Raw genomic sequence first — 27001 nt, forward strand, 5'->3', positions numbered from 1 at the left:
GCCTCCTATCAGATCACTATGGAGTAAAAGTGGTCTTCAATAGCAACAAAAACAACAGAAAACCCACATACACGTTGAAACTGAACAATATTCTACTCAATGATACCTTGGTCAAGGAAGAAATAAAGAAAGAAATTAAAGACTTTTTAGAACACAATGAAAATGAAGACACAACATTCCCAAATCTATGGGACACAATGAAAGCAGTGCTAAGAGGAAAACTCATAGCCCTGAGTGCCTCCAAAAAGAAAATAGAGAGAGCATACATTACCAGCTTAATGACACACCTGAAAGCCCTGGAACAAAAAGAAGCTATTTCACCCAGGAGGAGTAGAAGGCAGGAAATCATCAAACTCAGGGCCGAAATCAATCAAGTAGAAACAAATAGAACCATACAAAGAATCAACAAAACCAGGAGCTGGTTCTTTGAGAAAATCAACAAGATAGATAAACCCTTAGCCAGACTGACCAAAGGGCACAGAAAAAGTATCCAAATTAACAAACTTAGAAGTGAAAAGGGAGATATAACAATGGAAACTGAGGAAATCCAAAAAATCATCAGTTCCTACTACAAGAGCCTGTACTCAACACAACTGGAGAATCTGGAGGAAATGGACAATTTCCTTGACAGATACCAAATACCAAAATTAAATCAGGACCAAATAGATCATCTAAACAGTCCCATAATGCCTAAAGAAATAGAAGGAGTCATAGAAAGTCTTCCAACCAAAAAAAGTATAGGACTAGATGGTTTCAGTACAGAATTCTATCAGACCTTCAAAGAAGACTTAACACCAATACTCTTCAAACTATTCTACAAAATAGAAACAGAAGGACCACTACCCAATTCCTTCTACGAAGCCACAATTACGCTGATACCAAAACCACACAAAGATCCAACAAAGAAAGAGAACTTCAGACCAATTTCCCTTATGAACATCGTTGCAAAAATACTCAAAAAATTCTTGCCAACCGAATCCAAGAACACATCAAAATGATCATCCTTCATGATCAAGTAGGCTTTATCCCAGGGATGCACAGTTGGTTCAATATACGGAAATCCATCAATGCAATCCACTACATAAACAAACTCAAAGAAAAAAACCACATGGTCATTTCATTGGATGCTGAAAAAGCATTTGACAAAATTCAGCATCCTTTCATGCTTAAAGTCTTGGAAAGAACAGGAATTCAAGGCCCATACCTAAACATAGTAAAAGCAATATACAGCAAACCGGTAGCCAGCATCAAACTAAATGGAGAGAAACTTGAAGCAATCCCACTAAAATCAGGGACTAGACAGGGCTGCCCCCTTTCTCCTTACCTTTTCAATATTGTACTTGAGGTACTAGCTCGGGCAACATAAGGAGGTCAAAGTGATACAAATTGGAAAGTAAGAAGTCAAACTATCATTATTTGCAGATGACATGATAGTCTACCTAAGTGACCCAAAGAACTCCACTAGAGAACTCCTACAGCTGATAAACAACTTCAGCAAAGTGGCAGGTTATAAAATCAACTCAAGCAAATCAGTGGCCTTCCTATACTCAAAGGATAAGCAGGCTGAGAAAGAAATTAGGGAAACGACACCCTTCACAATAGCCACAAACAGTATAAAGTATCTTGGGGTGACTCTTACCAAACATGTGAAAGATCTGTATGACAAGAACTTCAAGACTCTGAAGAAGGAAATTGAAGAAGACCTCAAAAAAATGGGAAAACCTCCCATGCTCATGGATTGGTAGAATCAATATAGTTAAAATGGCCATTTTGCCAAAAGCAATATACAGATTCAATGCAAAACCCATCAAAATCCCAACTCAATTCTTCACAGAGTTAGAAAGAGCAATTATCAAATTCATCTGGAATAACAAAAAACCCAGGATAGCTAAAACAATTCTCAGCAACGAAAGAAATTCTGGGGGAATCAGTATCCCTGACCTCAAGCAATACTACAGAGCAATAGTGTTAAAAACTGCATGGTTTTGGTACAGTGACAGGCAGGAGGATCAATGGAACAGGATTGAAGATCCAGAAATGAACCCACACACCTATGGCCACTTGATCCTCGACAAAGAGGCTGAAAACATCCAATGGAAAAAAAGATAGCCTTTTCAACAAATGGTGCTGGTTCAACTGGAGGTCAGCATGCAGAAGAATGGGAATTGATCCATCCTTGTCTCCTTGTACTAAGGTCAAATCCAAATGGATCAAGGACCTCCACATAAAGCCAGACACTCTGAAGCTAATAGAAAAGAAACTGGGGAAGACCCTTGAGGACATTGGTACAGGGAGAAAGTTTCTGAACAGAACCAATAGCGTATGCTCTAAGATCAAGAATTGACAAATGGGACCTCATAAAATTACAAAGTTTCTGTAAGGCAAAGGACACCATCAAAAGGACAAATCGGCAACCAACAAATTGGGAAAAGATCTTCACCAATCCTACATCAGATAGAGGGCTAATATCCAATATATATATAAAGAACTCAAGAAGTTAGACTCCAGAAAACCAAACAACCCTATTTAAAAATGGGGTACAGAGTTAAACAAAGAATTGTCACCTGAAGAACTTCGGATGGCAGAGAAGCATCTTAAAAAATGCTCAACTTCATTAGTCATTAGGGAAATGCAAATCAAAACAACCCTGAGATTTCACCTTACACCAGTCAGAATGGCTAAGATTAAAAATTCAGGAGACAGCAGGTGTTGGAGAGGATGTGGAGAAAGAGGAACACTCCTCCACTGCTGGTGGGGTTGCAAATTGGTACAACCACTCTGGAAATCAGTCTGGCGGTTCCTCTGAAAACTGGGCACCTCACTTCCAGAAGATCCTGCTATACCACTCCTGGGCATATACCCAGAGGATTCCCCACCATGTAATAAGGATACATGCTCTACTATGTTCATAGCAGCCCTATTTATAATTGCCAGATGCTGGAAAGAACCCAGGTATCCCTCAACAGAAGAGTGGATGCAAAAAATGTGGTATATCTACACAATGGAATACTATTCAGCCATTAGAAACAATGAATTCATGAAATTCTTAGGCAAATGTATGGAGCTAGAGAACATCATACTAAGTGAGGTAACCCAGACTCAAAAGGTGAATCATGTATGCACTCACTAATAAGTGGATACTAACCTAGAAAACTGGAATACCCAAAACATAATCCACACATCAAATGAGGTACAAGAAGAAAGGAGGAGTGGCCCCTTGTTCTGGAAAGACTCAGTGAAGCAGTATTTGGCAAAACCCAAACGGGGAAGTGGGAAATGGTGGGTGGGAGGACAGGGGGAGTCAAGGGGGCTTATGGGACTTTCGGAGAGTGGGGAGCTAGAAAAGGGGAAATCATTTGAAATGTAAATAAAAAATATATCGAATAAAAAAAAAAGAGAGAAACTATGTGTAAAGACTACATTTTAGAGTATAAAGAAGAAAATTTCAAATATTTTAAAGGAAAAATTAGTAAGAGGGAAATTTGCTGCTCTTTTTCATTAAGTCATATATTTAAACCATGTATTATCATCAGACAAAAGGCAACACTTTAAATGAGATATGACAGGGGGCTGGAGAGACAGTTCAACAGTTAAGAATACAGCGGCTCTTCCAGAGGACCAGGGTTCAATTCCTAACATCCCGGTGGTGGCTCACAACTGGTTCTAACTCCAGTCCCAGGGGATTCGATGCCTTGTTCTGGTTTTGTGAGCACCAGGCACACACATGGCACACAGACATATATCAAGAAAAATAAATAAAAATTTAGATATGGGAACATGTTCCAACATTCTAGCCGTAGAGGCAGGGGGTGGAGGCAGGAGGTGGAAGTGGGGTAGCTGCGTATGTAGTATAAGGCTCACCTGAGCTGCATCGTGAGACTGTGTGGAAAAACACCTCAGTGAGTTCTTATACCACATGTTAGTGGCCATGCTTATATCAACACTTATTTCAATAAAATTTTCAAATAGCACAATGTCATAGATTATTATTTTGTTTTGAATATTGGTGAACTTTATTTAAAAGCATTTACCTTTGACTGGATAAGAGTTTGAGTAACTAACTCTGGGATTCTTAAATCAGAGCTCCTAATAGTGTACTGCTGTGAACCTCTAGTGAGAATTGTGTTTTAGAATAAGAAATGGGAAAATTTGTGCAAATATATGTGTAATATGAAGGTTTATTTCAGCATTATTATTTTAAAAATTGGAAAAAGAGCAGCCACTAAAGTGGAGCTAGTATACATGAGAACATTCAGGAGTCAAACATTGGTCCAGTCAAAAATGAGTTGTGTGTACAGCAGTGTTTTCACCATATAAAAAGAAACTGGAAACCCTCTGTTAACCTTCATTTTCACTGAACCTTTTCTATGTTTGGATACACAAATACCATATGTATAATTGCATGCGATATCTAGTCCAATGACATTCCTTGCAGATTTCCAGCCTGGGAGTTGCATTTAGTGTTACATAGTCTGTACACACAGTGGATGAACTGTGGAGATTTATGGAAGCATAGTATGTGCTCTCTTCTTGATGACAGCATCAGAATGTGCCCTTCATGATACACTCATGACTGATTGTCAAATGTGTATTTCTTGTTTTAGACATAATTACATAGTAAGACGAAAGAAGTCGTGAGTTAATAGTTGACATGCATATAACCACATATAAATAACCTGCATCATTCATACCTAACATTTACAAATAAAAGCAAAGGAGGACTAGTTGTGTATGAATTTCAGGTGAGCAATGCATTTTAAGTGTGACGACATCACTAACACTTCATTTGAGATGCACTAAGAGCAAAGAGTTACTATTTGTGGACTGAAATTCAAACAGAGCCAGCTGTACATTATGCAGTACTCACCATAGGAAGTAAAACTATGATTGAACCTCAACTTAAGCACAGACTAGGGCTTCCATGTGCTGATAGCATGTTGTGTGACTGTATGTTCTAAGTGACTATGTTTGACATTTGCCGGTTTCAGTTTCTCTCAGGTTCTAAGTCCTTTGATGATGTGTCTGTCCAACGTGAGTGTTTCTTTCAGTAAATTCTAGATGGAAATTTGTATGTTGGAAGTAGCATCCTGATTTTTATTTGAAGTGGACACTGTTCTACTAAAAAGAATAACAAGAGACTCTATAAAGATTTCCTAGATACAGCCCATCTGTGGGCTCAGACAATCTTCGGTATAACAATATTTCTGACTCCTGACTTTCACAGGTGTGGGACAACCCCAGTTATTTCTAGTGTCTTAGTAACAATGTCAGAGTTCAAGTCCCTGTGGGATTCGATATTCTATTTTTTATCTATCAGGCTGATCTTTCTGGTTGTTATAGCTTGGTAGAGCTGGAGTCCTGATGTTGTATTCTGGAACATCTATAAAAGCACAGGAATAGCATGTCCTCTGGAGTCCAGTAGACTACCCCTCATACACATCCAAAACACTTCTTCATTTTCATTTTTCTCTTGACAGCCTCTTAAGGTTTTCCCATGTGAAGTTCCTGTCTTTACTGATTTGTAAATATTAATTTTGGGTTTTCTGTTATTTTCATAAAACAACCTTTTGGTTTTTTTTTGTTTTTTGTGTTTGTTTTTATCATCTGCATATTATCACTGTATATTTTGTAGTGCAGTTGTTTCTAATATGATGTAGTTTAGGAGTACACTAGGCTCCATTTGCAGTTCACTTTGAGTTTTTACAGACTCACTAGTGACTTAACTCAAGTTGTGTTGTTACAGTCTAAAACGTCGCAGGGGCACTGCAAGCTAGTGCAGATGGCCTGAGCTTGGCCAATAACCAGTCTTGGGCCCTGTGTCAAGTTGTTTGTTCTCATTCTGCCTCAGTGTCATTGCCTGGAAATAGAGATGATGGTAAGATCTGCCTGTGACGTGAGATTTTTTAAAGTATTGAGAGTAACAGTGTGCCTATACTAACCCAGTGTTAGAGGAACAGGTTCAATTGTAGCTGTTGTTTTACTTAAGTGAACTTCCTGTCTCCCTTGAGCATAAATACAAGCTTGAACAGCTGTCTAATTCTTGGGTACAAACCTTAATTCTTGAAACGCGCACATATTGTTCTGACATTTTCTTTCAGAAATGTTTAATGTCAAGATGAACCTTTGCTTCACCATTCCTAGTTGCTTCTCATCTGTCGCACGTTGTAATTTCATAGCTCTAGGATTAATATTATGTTGTCTGTTTTAAAAGTTTTCTCAGATATAAAACAGTTTCTGCACCTGTAAGCTTAAATAACTTGTGTTGCTCATTAAGAATCTGTGATTGTCCCTTCCACCTGCTTTTCTATAGCATGTCGTAGAGATTCATCCTAAGATAATCTCATTCCTCAGTCACCTTTTTGAGCTCTGACGGAGTCTCTTGAGCTTGTCTTATTTGGCCTTCTTGCTTCTGTACCCAACAGGCCATGTACTAGTCATTTGTACTTGTACTATCAAATTTGTATTGTTATTTGAATCAGATTTTTCATATGGACTGTTCTTTTATCTTTGAAATGGCTAGTCTCATAAATTCAGATCTTGAGTTTGCATGTGAGTATAAAAAGGCGAGATTACAAAGCTGGAAAAAATAGGATAAAATGAGTATGCCTTCCTTAAGTTTTCTTGCTGGGAAAAAAGGCAATCATTTCATTGACTTGATTACTATAATAAATCACAGAGAGTGATAGTGTGTGAAGGGGGTAGAAGGTACAATGGATGAATTATAAACTGATGAGTTGGAAAACTGGGGTTTTCCAGATACATTAGAATATGAAGGAACAATAATATTGTCCCTGTTCTTCTAATAGCAACTCAGTCCTTTGAGGTAGGAAATCACATTTCAAAAGGCTGAGTATGGGAGGATGCCTTGATGCTCTTAACTGAAGAGACTGCTCTCATTTGGTGGCTTTTGTACTTTAATGTTATATGACGGTCACCATTTGCTCATTGAGACACAGATAATTAAAGCAATCTTATCTCTGTTATAACATATTTTTGAAATAATTATTTCCTTTTCCATTCATTATGAAATAATAAATTCTTGGAGTAGTTTTAAAATTGTGATTTATTTTAATTCATGATGTGAACTATTGCAGCTGCTTTAAAGGATAGATGCTACTATTTAGGACCTTAAGTAATACTTAAATACTTTAAGTATATAAATATTTAAATATTTAAATTCTTAAATACTTTAAGTAAATAGAAAGTATTTTAATGATTATTTCTTTTCTTTGTCAATGATCACCCATGCCTTTTAGATGGAAATGGGTGTATTTAAAATATAATTTTGAAACAATTTCTTCTTCCATTCTTCATATTTCCATCATTGTCAGATGTAGAGAAATTTTAATCCAGCAACATGGCTGCTCTGGCAGTGGAGCACATCTGAAGACTTTCTTGGTCTGTCTGTGTGATGCTCTGGACTGCAGACAAGCCACACACGTTTAACCCCTGTAGCTAGACTATAGACGTGTCTTTAGTACACATTTTTAATTCCAAACAATGAAGGTAAAGTTAGTTTGTAGAAGGAAGCAGCCATCTTTGAAAGTGATGGCTAACTGAGTGGCAAACGAGTGATGAATCAGAGGAAGATTTGACAGAAAGATTTCATTCATCTGGTGAAAGCCAGCTTGGAGAGGAGTTCGAGTCAGAACAGTGGAATTGAACCAGCCAATCAGAGTTTAGAAAGAACTAGAAAGGGAGCTTATTCCGCAGTCAGCCTCTAAGATGACAATTACATTTTGCAAGTAAAAGATACAGTTATAGTCACTGTCAGTATTAATGACAAACATATGCAATGTATATATACTATATAACTAAAGAAGTAGACTGTTGCATCCGTAATTTAATTCTTAGATTTTTTTTTTCAGATAACGATGGAAGGAAAGAATCAAGCTTTCAGTATCAAAAGCCGAACTCTTTTGTATGAACTCCTTTGTGTTCTAATTAACCCAAAGCGCAAAGACACTCGGGGATTCAGCCACTTTGTGGAGGTGGCTGAGCATTTTGCCTTTTCTCTGCTGACTGATGTTACCTGTGGGTCGCCTGGTGAAAAGTAAGTATTGTGTAAAAGTGTCAGTGCCTGAAATGTATTTCCTCACGGCTTGCGAGCGAGTAGTGCGCGATGTGAGTTGAGATTGAGAGCGTGTGGCTGCGTGTGGTTGGTGCTTTGCATCTGCCGGCCAGTGAACCCAGTTATTAGAAGAAAATGGCAGCCCTGGCAAGAAACATGAGTGTGGACCATCAACACAACAGTGCTCTTGTTTAAAAGCATCCGTGAGAACAAAACATCATCTTGTCTGCCCCTGCTTTTTTTCAGTGTGTAGAAAGCACATTCTGAGGAGAAGGACACTGATCACAGCCTTGTGCTGTGATTTATGCTGCTCTAAGTCCCAGATGTTTCTCCTACGGGAGGAAGTTCTCAAAATTTTGGGTTTTTTTTTTTTTGTGTGTCTGGAGTTCTACAGCAGGAAGCTAACAAGAGAAAGAAAATAGCATGTGGCTCATGGTTATTATTAACTACATAACTAATTATGTACAAATGTGTTGAAATTTTTGTGTACAATGATATATAAAAATTGCATTCATAATCTAAAAGGGATTATTATAGTCTAAAGAACTCAAAATATTTTATTTGTATTTGACAGACTAAAATCCCCTGACCTTAGAATATGGGCAGAAATTAAAATCCAACTTGATTTTCATGTTGCTGACATACACTACCTGAAAAAATAAATGCAGGGTTTTTTTTTTTTTTTTTACTATTTAATAGATATTTGTTTAAGAATACTTTTATAAACATTATTACCTTTATTATTTATTTTCAATAGAAATCATGAGTGTTTAGCAAGCCTCACTAAGCTCTAGACACTTCAGAAATAAATTCCGCCAAACTAACCAGCAGAACAGTTGATCACATAAACCTCTGAAGATTAGTTCTTCGGTTGGAGACACATGATTTGAAAACAGTAAATTATATATGAAAGACAAGGTGTAAAATACAGAGAACATTGATGATATTAACTATATCCTTGCTAATATCCAGACTGCATTAAACTGAATAGTGTGGGTGGCCGTTTCATAGTTGGAGACAAAGCCATACTGAAAAATGTAAACGGCTCATGTGTAAAGGTTGGTGTATAGTGTCTGTATAGTGTCTGGATAGTTTATGAATATCACTTCAGGTAAGCTATTGAAAAGTTCAGTTGGGGCTCTTGTGATTCCTATTTCCATATTCAGAAACCGAGGGCTACAGTCCTGCTCACCTTGACAAAGTTCAAATGAGTAGTTCCTGGTGAGTCTTATGCTCATCCATAGGCCTGCTTGATTCCACACTTCCTCCTGACTCCCAGGCTCTGTGGTCCCAAGAGTGCAATAAAACAAACTTACACCTCAAATTTCATTACCGATCCAGGGCAGTGTGTGGGCAGTTGGGAATCAGCCCACATCTTGTGGGATGCTCTCCTTTAAAACCTGCTAATGGGTGCTAGGGACTGAGATGTTCCTAGTGGGAAGATCATCGAAGAGTCAGAAAACCCTCATGGGAGCCTCATTCAGGATGCCTTCTCTCTAGTCCTGACTGTGGTTCCTAAGTGTCCGTCTGAGATAACGCTGCACAGTTCAAACTTACTGCCATTTACATAGGTCTACATCTGGCTACAAAAACTTCTCACATGGATTAGTTGTTTGCATTGAGAACACAGAATGTGCTTAGAATACTGTGTGTGTGTGTGTGTGTGTGTGAGAGAGAGAGAGACAGAGAGAGAGAGAGAGAGAGAGAGAGAGAGAGAGAGAGAGAGAAATAGAGAGAATTTTGATATATTCTCAGTATGTATTTTCATATATATTAAGAAGGATGCTAAAGAACAGAAGAAAGCAAAAAATGGAAAAATATGAAGGACAGAATTCAGGCAGGAACTTAGAAGTGTGGCACATTCAAGATAGAAGCCCATAATAGTTATTCATTGTGTGTGGGATAGAAATGGCAGTCACATTTGACTTGTTTGCTAAAGGCTAACTATGCAAAGTATTTTGCTTGATTTCTCGATATACCACCTTGATACCAAATGCATTTTCTGAGAGGGGAGATTTTGAGAATTGAACAAGAATAACATTGGTGAAAGCCACTGGGAAACCAGCTAAATACAATGCCAATTAGCAGTAGCTTGTAGGTAGCATTTGTGTGTGTGTGTGTGTGTGTGTGTGTGTGTGTGTGTGTGTGAGTGAGTGTGTGCGTGCCTAGCAATGAGTTCTGTCTGGGTTATAAGTGTTTGATAGGGAGGGCTGAATGGAGAGATTAAGAGAGGGATTCTGACCAGGTTACACAGGTATATGGGTTCCATACAAATAGAGGTTTTTACATAGGACGATTGACACAGAGGCATATCATCCTAGATAAATGGGTAGGCTCAAGATAGAATATCAAGGCTAGTGGCCACTGTGTTTGTTTGTTTGTTCATTTTCATTATATTGTGAAGTTATTTTAAATTTTTTCATATATTTTGAACATATTTTCCCCTCCCCTAAGTTTTTCCAGCTCTTTCCTACCACCTTACCCACCCAACTGCATGTTTTTTCTCTCTTTCAAAAAGACCTACGCTCCCAACCAAACCAGACCAAAATCAGAAAAGACAAAAAATACCTACCAAACCAAAACAAACAAACCAGCACACCATGGCCTCCACATCAACTACTGCTGACCGTGTCCACTCCGGCCTGCTCTTCAGTGTGGCTCAGCCGTGGAATGCTGACCCTTGAAATGCTGCCATGGAAGCCTTGGAAGAAACTCGTGATAGAGAGGACACACAGCTGGAGGGAAAGGCTCCCTTTGCTCTTACACATCTCATGTCTTTCGTTTAACATTTCCCGTTACGCATCAACATTACCCATTTCACAGATACTCCCTTTTCATGCTGTAGGTCTTAGTGGAGTATTGTTTTGATCCACAATCCATCTACAAGCTCTCCATTCATGTGGCAGGTAGAACCTAATTTAACATAGGCTCTATCCTTTCAAAGGCCAATTTCATGTTTATTTTATTTCAGTATCTGCTATAATTCAGAGATGATGAATCCAGGAACAGATTTTAAGGGAAATAGTTACAGATTCACATTCCTCGAATCATAAAGTATTCTATGTAAAGATTTTGCCTTGGCATGGCTGGAGTATCACCTGTGCTTTAAACCCAGTCCACATTCATTCAGCTCATACTGAGATTAGAAAACAATTTAACTGAGCATAGCATCTTATGATCCCCAAGGGTTATGAAAAATCAAAATCAGAAGTATCAGGCCTGTTCTTCAGGGCTGTTTTCTTCCCCGCTGGGTTGCTGTGTTACAAGGTTCTGATGTGCTGGCAGGCATGCGGTAGAGCTGGGATGAAAACCCAGCTGTGGATGTATGCCCTTGGTGATCTAAATGAAACTAAAGGCTCCACTCTGATGGGAATACCCTCTCTTCAGCCTGTTCTACTCCAGCCTTGATTGACACAGAAAAGTACATTTCAAGCAGCAGATCGTATTGTGATAACCGTGTAACGGCTTCCAGATACTCCTGGTTTAGGTTACAAAAAATGAGGATGTGGAGAGATGTAAGAATCACATGCAAACCGAAAGCAGATGGCCTTCTAGTGTTGGGATTAGTCCTGCCATTGTTGTACAAGAAGAGGAAAATTCTTAGTTTAAACATCACAGCAAATACAACCTGATATACTGATCCAAATACCTGCCAACTCAACAGAGACTTGTTTTTCTCTTGTAGAAGCAAAACCCTCCTTGACAGTTGCCCGTATTTGTCCGTTCTGGCTCTTCACTGGAACCTGCAGCAGATCAATGGGCACAAGTTTGAAGGGAAGGAAGGTGATTACATCCAAATTCCAGAGAGGTTCCTGGATGTTCCTGAGGCAGAAATGCCGGATGGGAAGAACGCATGCGCGTCAGTCCAGTTTGTGGAGTACAGCAGCCAGCAGTGGTTCACGGCGGGAGACGCGGCAAGAGACGGCCTTCCTGCCCTAAGAGACAAGGTGATCTCTCATTTTTAAAAATCAAGTGATATTTTATCTTATTTTCCTTTAGCAGAGAAACTTGGAACACATGTGGTTAGACTTTTTTTTTTGGTCAGGTACATGAAAATTATTCTCTCTTCATAAGCCATTTGTAAAATTTTTGGCTGCAAATGTAGGTGGAAATGTTTACTTTCTGTTTTGTGGTGTGTGTGTGTGTGTGTGTGTGTGTATCAACAAAGTATAAAACTAGAGCTTTCTTTGCTATAATATCTTGGCACATACCTATGTTTTAAGGAAGTCAGCCTATGATACTTAGAGTGGGTTGTCAGCTAAAGACTAAAATGTGGAGTTGGTGGAGCTAAGCTGTGGCAGGGAGAGTGGCCAGTCAGAGTCTGGAGCCAGCTAGTGGGACTGAAGAGAGCCTTGTAGGCATTAGGTACCAGAGAGATGGAGTCCAGTTCCGACTGGCAGACTCAGTTGTAATGCTAATTGGAAAATTACCATTAAATTTATTCTGTCTTCTGACATCATAGGTACTATCTTTGAATGTGAAAGGTCAGAGTGCACAACCCCTGCCAAACAACGAGGTTCTCTACAGGATTTATGCAGCTGAGCCTGGAATTGTTCCTCATACCTCTCTGTGTCTCCTCTGGAATCAGGCTGCTGCCAGGTATTGCAGTGAATCTTATTTTCAGTATTTGCTGCTTCCCAACCTGAAAGCGTTGCATCTACTTGTACAGCATGTAGGCAGTAGCCTCAAGGAAGCCCTCAGACTGGAGAATAACACCTTCTGTTAACCAGTAACAAAAACAGTCTAGCATCCTTCCTGAGGACCTGCTGGTAGGAGAACTCTGGGTGCAGTGTAGCATTCTTTCTTTGTTACAGCTGTTCTCAAGGGCTACAGTATAAGGACTGGCTCCGTTAGATAACTTTTCTGAAGTTATCTGTTAACTTGTTACACATGAAAGAAAATTCCTTTCTACACCCTTGCCATCTGTGGTTAAGTGACTGAGCCTTATGTTTAAAGAGATCAACAGGGTTTAAGAATTCTTGTTCACAGCTGACTGAAAGGCCATTCGGGGAATAAATCCAGATAATAGCATAAACAAGAGGTTGAGTGTTTGTTTGAGCCTCTTTGGCCTCTGGAGTTGGGTTCCTGAAGAACTTACTATCGCTCAAACCTTTGTCAGTGCTGTGTGGTCCGGTTGTGTTGGGAGAGGGGTCAACTGTCTATGTCAGCCATGAGATTTTGTTTATTACTGAAGTTTGGGCTGACAGGAAAACAAAACTATCCATTTGGGTTAGTTTCTCTTTCTCTGTAATAAAACATTTTGAATGGAAATTCCTAATGCCTGATGTTGGATCTTAAACCTGATACAGAAAGGTCTCTGTGTAGGATGGTTCAACTTAACAATTTCACACTTGAAGCTTATGGAAAAATGATGCAGGTTACTGAATGGTTCACAGCTGACTTAAAGCTCATTTGGGGAGTGAATCCAGATACAAGAGGGATCCAAACAAGAGGTTGAGTGTTTCTTTGTGTCTCTTTGGCCTCCGATCTTTCCCACATTGGTGGTATGCGATATGATGCTCTCTCACGATGTGAGAACAGTGGCAGTGAGCCATGGCTCTTAGCTGCACCGCCATGACGGTAGATAAGCAAGTATGTTGCACTGCTAAGCTATGGTATTCAGTGGGCTAGATATAATAAAGACATCTGCAATACACATTTTAAAATAAACAGTGTGTTTAACAGTCTACTGTAAGTCTAAGAATAATAAACTTCATAAACAATCTCTAATCTTCATTATCTAATGCATAATGGGAGTTTCAAGATAAAATTTGCATTTTGAATTGGGAAGTTTTATATCATTAGAAAAGTATAAATATAATGCGATCAAGATTATTGAAAGGAAAGTATTTAAGGAGTAGCCACCGATTGACATTCAGGAAGATGAACTTCCCCGAGTGAAGCACTGGGAGTTCTTTATAAAATGTATTTATGATACGTGACTCAAAATGCAAACAAAATACGTGGATGGAGTCATAGGAAAGCACGTATGTTAGTTACTGCTCTTTCGCTATGACGAGACACTATGACCAAGGCGACTTACAAAAGAAAGTGTTTAATTTAGGACTTGCTTACAATTCCAGAGTTAGACTTAATTCCCATCTAGGAGGGAGCATGGCAGGGAGCAGGTTGCCATGGCAATGGGGCAGAAGATGGGAGCTTATATCTTATCTGTAAGATGGAGAGAGGGAAGGAATGAGAGAGGGAGAGGGAGGGAAGGAAGGAGGGAGGGAAGGAGGAAGGGAGGGAGGGATCTGGGCTTGGCATGGTATTTTGAAACCTTAAAGTCCTCTCCTGATGACACACTTCCTTCAAACAGGCCACACCTCTTTCAATAAGGCCACACCCCATTAATCCTCAAACAGTTCCACCCATTCCAGGCATTCAAATATATGAGTCTATGGGGTTAGCTCTACACATGCACTGGCTATTATACTGAGTGGATTTATGTCAGTTTTACACTAGCTCGAGGCATCAGGAGTAAGGAGCCTCACTTGAGAAAATGTCTTCACAAGATCCAGCTGTAAGGCATTTTCTTAATTAGTAATCAATGAGGGAGGTAATGGTGGGTAATGATATCCATGGAATGGTGGTCCTGGGTTCTGTAAGAAAGCAGGCTGAGCAAGCCACGGAGAGCAAGTCAGGAAGGCGCAGTCCTGGCAGCCTCTCATCAGCTCCTGCCTCCTGTTCCTGCCCTGCTTGGGTTCCTGTTCTGACTTCTTTTGGTGATGGAGAGCAGTGTGAAGTGTGAGCCACATAAAACCTTTCCTCCCCAGTTTGCGTTTTTGGTCATGGTGTTTTGCTGTACCACTAGAAAGTCTAACTAAGACAGCTGTGCTGTTCTATGGGGAACCACACAACACAAGCCATGGCTCTGATGGTCTGTTGGGATCTGTAGAAGCCGTGGCTACACTGATCTATCTGTCAGAATCCACACAAGGCATGGCTATGCAGAGCAGTGGGAAATTTTGCATGACAGAGAAGGGCAACTTTGCTGTAGGCTGGGTTTGCTGCCCCGTTGCTGGGAGAGCTGACTTCTTGGGTACAGCAAACGCCATGGCAGGTGCAGCCGGTATGCATGCTGCTTCTTAAGGTGTCTTGGTGGAATCTGTTGGGTCATGTCCTGGACAAGATGTTCCCTCCAGTGTTTCTTCTGGAAAATGTAGTCTGCTCATGTCTTGAGTAAAGAACATTTAATTTCAGCTAGTTATTTTTCCTTTTAAAACAATCCTAACATCTTTGAAATATTATTGAAAGATCAGTGACTGTTGTGTTTTGTTCTAGCTGGTTGTCTGACAGCCAGTTTTGCAAAGTGGTTGAAGATGCTTCGGACTATGTGGAATGTGCCTGCTCACACATGTCTGTGTATGCTGTCTACGCCCAGACTGGCAACTCGTCATCCTACAATGAAGCTTTTTTCTCTGCTGGGTTGATATGCATCTCAGGTCAGTCGCAGGGTTTCCAAGTTATGCATTTTAAATCTGTGAGAATGAACCTTTTCCATAGTTCTTTTGTGTATGTAAGATATGAATGCACTACAATGCAACATTGTCTGGTTGTTTTAATCATTCATGAATACAACCAGCATTTAAGGAGGACACCTCTGTTAACTCATGAACCATATGGGATGCAGTGTAAGCTAGAGGCTAGATAATAGGAAAGGGAACTGTTTACCACATGTTGTGCCTTAGAACTAAGTCTTTACAGTTAGAACATTGGGAGGATAAAGTCAATTCATATAAAGATTTTGTGTTTTCATTAAAAGAGCTAGTCTTCCCCATCAGTTGATTGGCAGCCTACAACTTTAGAATTCTAAACATATCAAACCTTATGATAGAAATTATCTTCCACTCAACATATGCAGTCCCTCTTTTATTGCAGTCATAGGAACTTGGACTTTATTAATGTCTGTCAAACTGTTTCCATACCACCTAACTATAGACTCATTCTTCTGTGCTGTACAGTTTGGTGAGAATCCTTACACTACTTCAAGTCTTATCTCCACTTTTGCCACACCCGTTTTTCCTTGTAAAGCACCTCACACATTGTCTCTAGGAGCAATATGCTATGCACATAACTTGGTATGGGATAATGACTAACTATTACCTTTTAGCCAGAATGCCTTAGTTCAAGTTGTGATGCTGTCATTGGCTAGTTGTAGGAACTGGAATAAATTATTGATTTCATGAGTCAATATACCACAGAGTTTCCACCCACAATGTACTTATGATTGCAAATCATCTTTCATTTCAGGGTGATAAGTATATTAACTCACATACAACTGATGATTGAGAAGAGGGATTATCTTTCTAAAGATATTGTACCAACAATTCACCCCATAAACTTTATTCATTAGAAAGTCTTTTTGGAGATAAAGTCAATAACTAATCATTATTCTCGGCTTGATTGTTAAGTGTTTCCAGTATAACTTAATTTCACATAGTTATAATTTTCCTTAAGGTATGTGAATTTTTAGTCTTAGATTTCATCACAAAAATTAAAGAACCTCCTATTCATAATAATATCTGTGATAAAAGATGGATGACATTTCTTACCCAATAAATTCTTCTAGGTGAACATAGTTCCAAAATCAGAGGGACTCTTGTACTTCCATAGTGGCATATTTTTAAGCAAAGAGACTTCATAGAATAGTGAAATAAATTCTTAACTATATTGAAACAAAAGTCTAGACATCATTTTATAAGCAAATTGAAGTAGCGCTGTGACCTCCAGGAGTCCCTTGCTTCGTAGAAACATTGAACATGAAAAGAAGTTTTTCCAGTCTCATGTAGACATGGCAGACCATGAGCACATCCTAGGGGACCTGGCAGCCTTTCTGGATTTCCTATCTTGGTGCAGAAAAGGGGACACTGACCCACTCATGCCCCTGAGATCCTAAATGTCAGCATCCATATTTGTGCCTTTGTCTTGGGATCAGGGTCAAGACTTTGAAATTATGATTCTGTTTCCTCTTGTATTCAGAGGTTTGATAGGTAAGGCTCTAAAATCCTGTCGTTTTTGCCACCATTTTCTCTCCATTAGAACTAATGCCTAGTCCTCTGATGGACCCTCAGGAATTAGAAGACAACTTGTTGTTGCATAGACATAAAGCATAGTTTGGATCGGGCCGAGTGGAACGGGTCTGGTGTGTTTACAGTTACCTGGTTCTTTTCAGGAGTACAACACCAAACACTTTCACAGGAGCAGGCCTCTTTGTTAGTTTTACTCACAATAAATTCCAGGATGTCTCTGCCAGGACAGCTGGCAGTTCTGCTTCATGGTCTAGAGCAGAAGGGTTGAAATGTTGACAGTTTGACATGTGATGAAGGGGGATAGAGAGTTAAAATCCTGGAAGTTAGAGATGTGAAGCAGAGAGGACATACCTGGAAGTTCCCAGGTTTGCCAAACAACAAGAAAAGAAGCAGAAGGCTATTCCCTGAAGTGAAAAAGATAAAAAGATGTATGCGATAAAACGGGGCTGTGTGCATTCCCTGGCTCTCCATGGAGGGGGCTTTGGGCAACAATGTCAGAATCTGATATAATTACTAATAAGACCAGCCAGGCTTGAGAGGCATAGGACGGCAGTGGTTGCACATCCTCCTGGGCATTTCTGTAGCTCTTAGAATCCTAGTCCATCAAAGATGGCTGCCACATTGAATTGTTTCCTGACTACATTCTTAATAAAGTTCTATATTCTTATAACCTTAACGAGGTCCTGCGACACTCAATGCATAGTCCTTATCTACTTTGAGTGAACTTGGTTGTGGTGATATGTCTGTAGTTCAGCTTCCTGTGCTGCGAGTGGATCTGCACTGTTAGAGGTGGGCCTGTTATTTAATATGGAATTCACATTGTGTAGGCATTCCCACACTTGATGTCCTTTGTTAGTTGCCTAATTATTCTATCAACTTAAAATAGAAAACTAAGTGTGTGAATGTCCACACAATGTCAATTCCATATTAAATAATAATTTGTAACTGGCTAAATATAAGCCTTGCAGGTTAAGAAAGTTAATAAAAAACTATTTGAAGATGACCGTTCTTTTGTTCAATCTTGTATAGAACAGCAAAATTCTCAAAGTGTGCCTTTTTTCTCCTCTGAAAGCTGAAATGCTGATAGATTTTTTCTAGGAGGTAACCAGCCAACTCTGAAAAGATTTCTGGTAGTAACAGAAGTTATTGCGAAGCACCTCAGAGCAACGCAGGAGTGAGGGGTGGGGTGGCCGGAGAATCAGCTTCAATAATTAAGAAGTTAAATCTGAACACAATCACATTCACCTCAAAATTGTTTTCCTAAAGTATTAGTTTTCAAACTTCTCGTCAACTTCCTTTTGAAACATCAAGTTCAGATTTTCAGAAACCATTGTCTTGAGATACCTATTATGATTGTGGAGGAGTGTGCTATCAAAATAATTTCATTCAATTAAATGATGTCTTATCCCCAAGGAAAAACTTAAAAATGCATAAAACTTTAAAAAGAAGAGTTTGAAGGGATAAATCTAGGTGAAAAAGAAGTCACTTAGTCCTAAACTTCGCCCAGCCTAAGGATGGCAGGTTTAACCAATGGTGTCTGCAAGGAGTTCTGTGTGGCATGGGCTGCACATAAGAGGAGACCCCGAAAGCATCTCACATTGATAGGGTCTCCTCGGTATAGGTATGGCGAGGCAGGTGGGGCGGGGCAGGGCGGGGCAGGGCGGGCTCTTGGTATCATCAGGGGCCTAATTGTTCACTCTGGGAACTAAGTCAGTGTGAGGTGCTCTCGTGCCTCTTCTCTGCGTTCTCTTCTTCACCTTCCCGATGCTGTGGAGACCCCGCCTCACCTCTTCACCTTATGGATGCTGCCGAGACCCCGCCTCACCTCTTCACCTTACCGATGCTGCTGAGACCCTCTTTATAGTTTTCTGCTCTGCGATCCTGCACAGTGCTACTTTGCCTTTTCCTGGTGTGGTCTCAGTTGGCTGTAGCACCTTTAGCGTCAAACTGGCAGTGTTCAGGTGTGGCAAGGCAGAATCCACATTAAAAGCAATGGAAACTGTTATAAAAGTCACCTAGAATGCTGTCCTGGCATCTCTTTGACCAAACCATGTTCAGAGAACATTTCTAAGGCAGTCACTTTCTGGAAAAGGAGACAGGCAAAATTGGACACAATCCCTGGGAGTCCAGCCGGTGTCCATCATGCTGAGTCTTGCGGGACACAGCACCTGACATCCAGTGCTTTCAGTCTTATTTCTTGTTGGAAAAAAATCATATTATCTTAGTCACGTCAATATAAATTCTTCTGACATGCAATGTATTCTTTCCTCACTCAGGAACAATTAACAGTTCTCTGCAACAGGGCTTTCTGTGATGGTTACAGTGTTATACACTGTCTAATGTGTGATAAACTGACCCTGGTGGTCCTGCATCCATGAAATATGACGGAATTTTAAATTCTATTTTATTTCACATATGCAAATTTAAACTATTTGCCAGGCCAGTAGCTCTTGCGCTTAGGTTAACGCCTTCATTATCACGGCTCTTGTCTCTGGCCACAGCATCTCCCTGACCGCTGTGTGCTCCAAGGCGCTTCTCGCTGACATTCGTTTCCACTGGAGACCTTCTCAGGGTTAATTGTCTTTTGTTCTCATCCTTAGCTCATTAGTAGCACTAATCAAAGTACATTGATGGAGGTGAAACTTAAAAAAGTCAGCTCAGCCGTGTTTGTAACAAAACAGTAGAAAACCTACAATTGCAGGTAGCAAGAGGTAGAAAGGTGAGAAAAAAAAAAAGCCAGAGAGCCAATACTGCCTTAAGGGTGAGCTGATTCATTAGGATTCATTCAGAGCAAGCAGGGATAGGGAAAGGGGTAGACAGACACCTGAAGATGCAGCACTTAGAAGTACTTTTAAAAACATTGTCGAAAATGTACTAACATTTGTCTTGCATGGGCTAAATTAAAGTTTTTCCCCATCTGTAAAATGTACTGAATAATGATGTCTCCTGGCTCTGCCTACTCATATATAAACTTATTTATATTTGCAGAAATGTATTCACATACTCCAAAATTGTATATACACCTAAGCTCCAAAATTATATATACAATAAGGTCTTTGGTTAATTGGGTAGCAGCAAAGAACAGATCTCTGCTTCAGATCTGCATCCTAGCTGAATCCCGTGTCGTCAGTGTTCTTAGTTTGTGAACAGTGCTGCTACCGTCCACTGTCCCTCTCCCCAATGTGTAGGAAGTCATTTGTGTCACTGGGTTAGGAGAAGGCTCTTTCTCTTCCAGCCTAATCTATAATTCTTATAGGGTTAGAAAAAAAGGAATACTACTTAGCAAGCAGATTGTTTCTCTACAGAATCGCCAAGAAATAAAAATTTAAGACTGTTGGGTGCATATTTAGGTAATATGTGAAGTTGTTATAATTTGTTATACTTTATTTTAGAAATCTATCGTTATACATTCTATGATTCGAATATTTATATTCACAAATTGAAGCTAAGAAACTGCAATTAAAATATTTCTTTGTAAATGTTAAGTATATATACTGAATATAAGTACTTATTTTCCAGACTGAGGAAAGGTTACTTTTCTAAGTTTACTCATTGGTTTTTAGTGCTTTGGATATTTAAATTCATACATAGTGATTTAGAGACTCAGTAACTAAAATATTTATTTCTTTAAAGCTTAAGTATTGGAGATCATGTCCTAAGCCAGATTGCTTTGCCCTGTTTAGAGCACAGTTTGCTTAGGATCCACAGCACAGGAAAGTTCTTCATTGAAAGAATAGACCAGTGTTCCACTTAGTTTCAGATTGTTGTGATAAAACCTAACGCAACGTGGAGAGCAAAGCGTTAATTGCTCACAGTCCACCATGAATGAAAGTCCAGGGAGGGGCACAAGGAAGACTCCACACAGCAAGGCCCTCCCAAATCAATCTTTATCAAGAAAACTCCCCACACACTCTCCTATGGGCCAATCAAATGGAGGCATTTTCTCATTTAAGGTTCCCTCTTGCCTTCTGGCTTGTGCTAAATTGAGATAAAAACCTAGCCAGCACAGCCAGATAACTGAAACAGTATGTCTGAAGGCGAATGCAATCCAGCCCACTTTCCTGTCTCTGAACTAGAACCAGGGACTGTGGTAGCATTTTAATGAAGCTTTGTATTCACAATCAGATGTTTCTAAGCTTGTCACACTTAGTTGTACTAAATTTCTGTGATGGAACAGGAGTATGATGAAAAATGGATCACCGAATTAAAGAAAAATGACTAAATTCTTCTTATGAAATACAGTGAGCAGGGAACGGGTGTATTCCTCCCTTGGTCGGTGCTCAGGCCTTCACTGTTACCACCGACCCCAGGAAACGTGCAGGAGATACACATTTGTGATCACGTGGTTTATAATGAGTAAAATGTGCTTAGCTCTTGCTTTTAAGTCAGCGTATCTTATACACACATAAGCACGCACCTGGATGGACTTTGAGCAACTTGTGATTATCCTAGAGATGCAAAGAACACATTGGTGAGCTGTGGACAGCAGGCCCAGTGCTGGAGAAAGGAAAGCTGCCACACCTGTCCGCAGGAACACTGTCACCTGCGTGGATGGCTTCCGCGGCAGCCGAACACCTGCACACCTCGCTTAGCAGGCTGTGGCGGTTGTGCTGAGTGGAATGAGTCTGACTTCCTGGAGGAGTTTCTACATAAAACATCTTCCTCATTACCGGGAGTTTCTATTGTTCTCTTGAAATGTGAAATATAATTAAACTATTCTCTCTAAAATGAGGTCTGAGAGGCATTTCTAAACAGAAAACGAAGTCAGAAGACTCCTTGTAGGTATTTTGCAGATGCTTAATTCTTATTTTTTTTTAAACTAACATATGGCTTACTCTAAAAGATCATACTGCTATTTCAGAGAATATTTCAGAGAACCAAATGTTAAATTATTGTAACATCTCTTGTTTGTCAAGATGGTGTTGGTATTAAATGAGGCAGTATATATGAAAACCACATGGATAAGTGGCATATGTGTGCCAATATTTGTAAGGCTTCAGTGATTCCTACACAAAATAAACTGACCCACGAAACTGTGGTTAGAAAGCCTGTGAGCAAATAAATAATGTTTACTAAATTACTATCTGAAAATTTTAAGGCAGAAAATATCCGCAAACAATCTGCCTTCAAGGTTTGGCACCGTGGTGCTGTAATTCTAGCACCCGGGAGGCTGAAGAGGAGGGATTGCAGTGTCAAGACCGTAATAGACACACAGGCTGAAAGATGGTAACGCCAGCTAGAGTTCAAATCTTTATACTTAATTCCATTGTGGAAGAAAGGAAAAAAAAGTTCTGGTTTTGACACGCACCAACACAGGGTCAGCTCAAAGTTCATCGTTAGCTCTGCTGGAATTATGTATCTGCTTCTGCTCGCTGCAGATGGGTAACTGTGAACCTCAGGGTTGGGAGGACCAGTCACAGGTTTATGCTCGGAAAGTTCTAGCCACCTTTCCAAGTCTTTCTACTTACCAAAGCCATCCATTCTTTAAAAAAACAGAATTAAAATTAGGATGAAAAGCATTTTTTTAAACTCACTCATAGCAACATAGAAAAATAAGGTGCTTATTAAGTGTTAATGCTGTTTATTTATGGCTTCCCGTCTCCATGGCAGACAGCTTGTAAATAATTGGAAAATTCAAGTGTATCCCTGGGGTTAACTGATAAATGTGAAGATGATATATATCATACAAAATGGGATATGTGGAGATGCCAGCGTTGTCGTTCCCAGAGGGTTGTGCTCTGCTGTGTAGGCTGGGCTTTTGTGCTTAACTGTCCCAGAGATTTCTTGTTCTGTACATATAATCTTCCACGAATTGTGAAACCTCACGTGGGCTCTTCGGTTTCTGCAGGTCTCTGCTTGGCTGTTGTCTCACATGTGTTCTGTGCCAGACACTCCATGTTTGCCGCTAGACTTCTGACTCATATGATGGCAGCCAGCTTGGGAACACAGGTAGGAGACGCACAACACTCAGGAGTCAGAGGACACGTCTGTGTCTCCTTTTCTGCGACCCTTGAGCTGAAAGTCCACATACAGTTTTCCTCAACTTAGTTTGTACTTGATTTGTACTTGAGCAACATGGATAAGAAATGGAGAACACAAAAATAATGATGTCAGGCCCACTATGTGTTTTTAAAAAAACTACTGTTTGAGATTATGATATAATTACATCATTGTTGTTTCATTTCCTGTGTCCAAAGTTTCCCACATACTGCTTCTTCCTCTCTGTCAAACTTGTGGCCTTTATTTTCAGTAATTGTTTTCAGGCTGACCATTTGCTAGTGGATAACAAATTTCTGTGATCGTCTCTGGAAAGACTATTTCTTGTGTTCTCAGTGTGTGTGTGTGTGTGTGTTATTTGTGTATGCTTGTATATGTGTGTGTTTGTGTGTGCATGTGAGTGTCTATGTGTGTATGTATATGTATGTGTGTGCATGATTGTTTGTGTTGTGTTTCTGTGTGTGCATGTGTGTGAGTGTCTATGTGTGTATGTATGTGTGTGCATGATTGTGTTGTGTTTCTGTGTGTGCATGTGTGTTAGTGTCTCTGTGTGTATGTATGTGTGTGTTTATGTTATTTGTGTTTGTGTGTATATGTTTGTGTCTGTGTTTGGGTGTGTATGTGTGTGCATGTGTGTTTCTGTGTGTACACACACACAGGTACGCAAATGCCGTGGCATGATTGTGGAGCTCAGAGTACAGTTTCCCTCCACTGCTTCGCTCATCACCCAGTGGGATCCAGGAGTCCAGCTCAGGTCAGCAGGTTTGCATAAAAGCACTTTCCCACCTTATGAACTAGTTGACTGATTTCTTCTCGCTCTCCTTTTTAAATTGAAAATATTTTTTCATACAGTGTATTTCTCTCCCTCATCTTTTCCCAGATCTTCCCCAATTCTCTACCCTTCCCACTAAATATCTTCTTTTCTATCTCTTTAGAAAACAAACAGGCAATAAATAAATGAATACATACATACATACATACATACATGCATACATACATACATGTGTACATACATGTAAAAGAAAAGAAAAAGCACAAGAAACACAAATGACACCCTTGATAACACAATCTTGGAAACATAATGTACAAGCAAAAGACCAGTTGATAAAAAAATGCTGAAACAAAGCAACATCTGACAAAAATCCACGCAGAAGCCATGGGGCTTGTCTTGCGTTGGTCTTCTCCTGCTGCGCATGGGCCGACCTCTAAGTGTGGTTTTTAGCCCAGTGAGATGCCAATGCAGAAAACCATTTTTTCCGTTTCAAGCATTTGTCAGTTGGAGGTGGCTTCTGGGTAACAATGGAGGCAGTGCCCGCTCCCCAGCCCGTGCTGGGACCACGTCTGCTCGGGCCAGTGGGGCAGGAGGTGGAGGAAGCGTTTGATGACCTCACAGTGAAGACTGAGTGGCCCACAGTCTCTCACCCTCCGGACATTGCCCAGATGCGTAGCTCCATATTATTCCCATCTACTCCTGGGGGAAGCTTCTCTGATGATGGCTGGGTCAGACACAGATCTATGGGCCTAGCACAGTGTCACCAGGGATCATTCGATTGCTGAGTTCCCAGAAAGGTAGTATTTGGTTTTTGTCTGACCCCGTGGCCTATGTGGTCCTGATTCTTGGCCACCTTGTGTGCTGTGCATGGACTCGACTTGTATGAATTCTTCGTTGCACACGGTTACTTATCAAGTACAAGTGTCCTTTGTGGAAGTACTCGAGGGGCTGAAATGGAAAGTTTCAGAAACATTGGCACTCTGTTGCATTTTTTTCTGTCCCAGGAATGACAATGTCCTTTCAATTTTAAAACCTGCTTTTCAGAGAAAAATCAAGGACTGTATTCCAAATAATGTGTTCAAAGTATGTGCAAGCTGTAGACAGCAGTAGCTGCTTCCCACAGCCGCTTGCACTGAGTTTGTCAAGGCAGTATACGCTCCCCGAGGATGCCATCGTGACTGATCATGCCTTGGCGTCTTGTGGGTAACACAGCGAAGAACCCGCCTTCCTAATTAGATTTTATTGGCCGTATTCACCACCCATTTTGGTGGGTTGTTTTGTCAGCAGTATTTATACAAGATTTAATTATAGCACCATATTATTATAGACAATTCTTCAGAATGCTAGCAGACAAATTTGTTCATGTCTGGGGATGAGAAAGAAAGAAAGACCAGAATCTATAAGTGAGAATATTGGCTTCAGGTTCGCATTGTGCTTAACACAGATTTTGAAGAACATGGTTAGTCAGGTGTGTACATTTCCAGTGTATTTTTAGAATAGACAAAACAATATGGAATAAAATCATGTAAAGGATGATCAATGGCAAAAAAATGTTTCAATAGCTTATTTTTACCTAATATGATGGTTTAGTTATTTCATGTAAGAAGCCATACAGTGTACAGTTGTATAGTTTCCATGGGAAATTCTGAACCTATTTACCAGCTGCCTGGATATTTAAAAAATACTGACTTAAAGTGAATGTTCTTCTCACTTGGCTACACGAGAGACTTTTTTTTTCTTTTTTTTAAATTTCATTCGATATATTTTTTATTTACATTTCAAATGATTTCCCCTTTTCTGGTCCCCCACTCCCTGAAAGTCACATCAGCCCCCTTCCCTCCCCCTATTCTCCCACCCACCCCTTCACACTTCCCTGTTCTGGTTTTGCCTTATACTGCTACACTGAGTCTTTCCAGAACCAGGGGCCACTCCTCCATTCTTCTTGCACAAGAGACTTTTAAAGATATATTTTATTTTTAGCTCACAGAGACTAGAGCAGCACAGCGTAGGGTCTGCCTGGCTCTGCACCAGGTCGTCTGTGTGTAAGTTGCAGCTGTTAGCTCCGTGTTTTTGTGGGACTCCAAAGAGTGGGAGCGAGTGTGTCTCTGACTCTTTTGCCTGCTCTTGGGACTCTTTTCCTATATTGGGTTGCCTTGTTGCCTTGATGTGAGGGCGTTTGCCTTGTCTTACTGTTTCTTGTTTTGTTTAGTTTGAACAGGTGTGTGCATGTGTGTAAGAGAGAGAGGGATCTCATGTAGCACAGGGTGCGTTAAACTTGCTATGTAGCTGAGGATGACCTCGATATTCTACTCTTCCTGCCCCCATGTATGTATAGTATGCTGAGATCACGGACCTGCATCAGCACACTGGTTGAAATATTGCTGGAAGTTGAGCCCAGGGCCTAGTGCATGCTAGGCACACACTGCCACCTGAGTCATATCTCAGCCCTCTTGACTTCGTTGTGGTGGAGTGTGGTGCAGTGTATTTGTAAATCACGTTGTCAGGAAATATGCTTAAATTTGGTTGTTCTCTAATTTTAGAAAGGTATTGAATACTATATTGATAATTCGCTATGTATTTTATTATATTTATATTCTGAATTGGAGGAGGATACAAAAGAATACTTTGTTATTGTATTAAAGTTAGTTGGGAAGGGATGTGTTGGAAGGGGAAAATAAGATCAATACACTTTTTTTTTTTGAAAAAATTAGAAAAAGATCATGATAATGTGTCATTGGAATATCTGTGAGTGGCATTGACTATAATATGCCAGCAGGTGGCAGTATAGGATTTTTTTCCCTACCCAGAAACAAAGTCAGTCTTGCAGAGCTGAGATTAGGTTAAAAACTAAAGGATCCTTTCAAAGATTTCTTTGGCCTAGCTACAGAGTTTGCAGCATAGAAAACACACATTTGTGGGTCTCTGACTTTGTCTTTTGTCCTTGTATTCAAAATTGCAGTAAACGAATTTGTAAGTCAACACCAGAAACCTTGTGTCTACCTGTCCTTGGTAGAAATGCCTTGCTCCCACCCTTCAGTTACTTTTAAATGCAGGGGGCATAAAGTTATTTTTCCACCATTAATTTTATGTTACATAGTAACATGCCTACTATTAATAAAGAAAATTGTG

General features: G+C 40.0%; 1 protein-coding gene across 1 annotated transcript in view; it reads left to right on the forward strand.

Moving 5' to 3' along the window:
• Positions 1–27001, forward strand: part of Adgrv1 (adhesion G protein-coupled receptor V1) — a 535393-nt gene that overhangs the window by 236370 nt on the left and 272022 nt on the right. Inside the window, exons 82-86 of the mRNA XM_052159654.1 lie at positions 7869–8053; positions 11757–12018; positions 12534–12670; positions 15356–15516; positions 22952–23052. Of these exons, the coding sequence (XP_052015614.1) occupies positions 7869–8053; positions 11757–12018; positions 12534–12670; positions 15356–15516; positions 22952–23052 (846 nt within the window). The remainder of the gene's footprint in view (positions 1–7868; positions 8054–11756; positions 12019–12533; positions 12671–15355; positions 15517–22951; positions 23053–27001) is intronic.

This window comes from Apodemus sylvaticus, chromosome 16, assembly GCF_947179515.1.
Source record: "Apodemus sylvaticus chromosome 16, mApoSyl1.1, whole genome shotgun sequence".
Lineage (NCBI taxonomy): Eukaryota > Metazoa > Chordata > Mammalia > Rodentia > Muridae > Apodemus > Apodemus sylvaticus.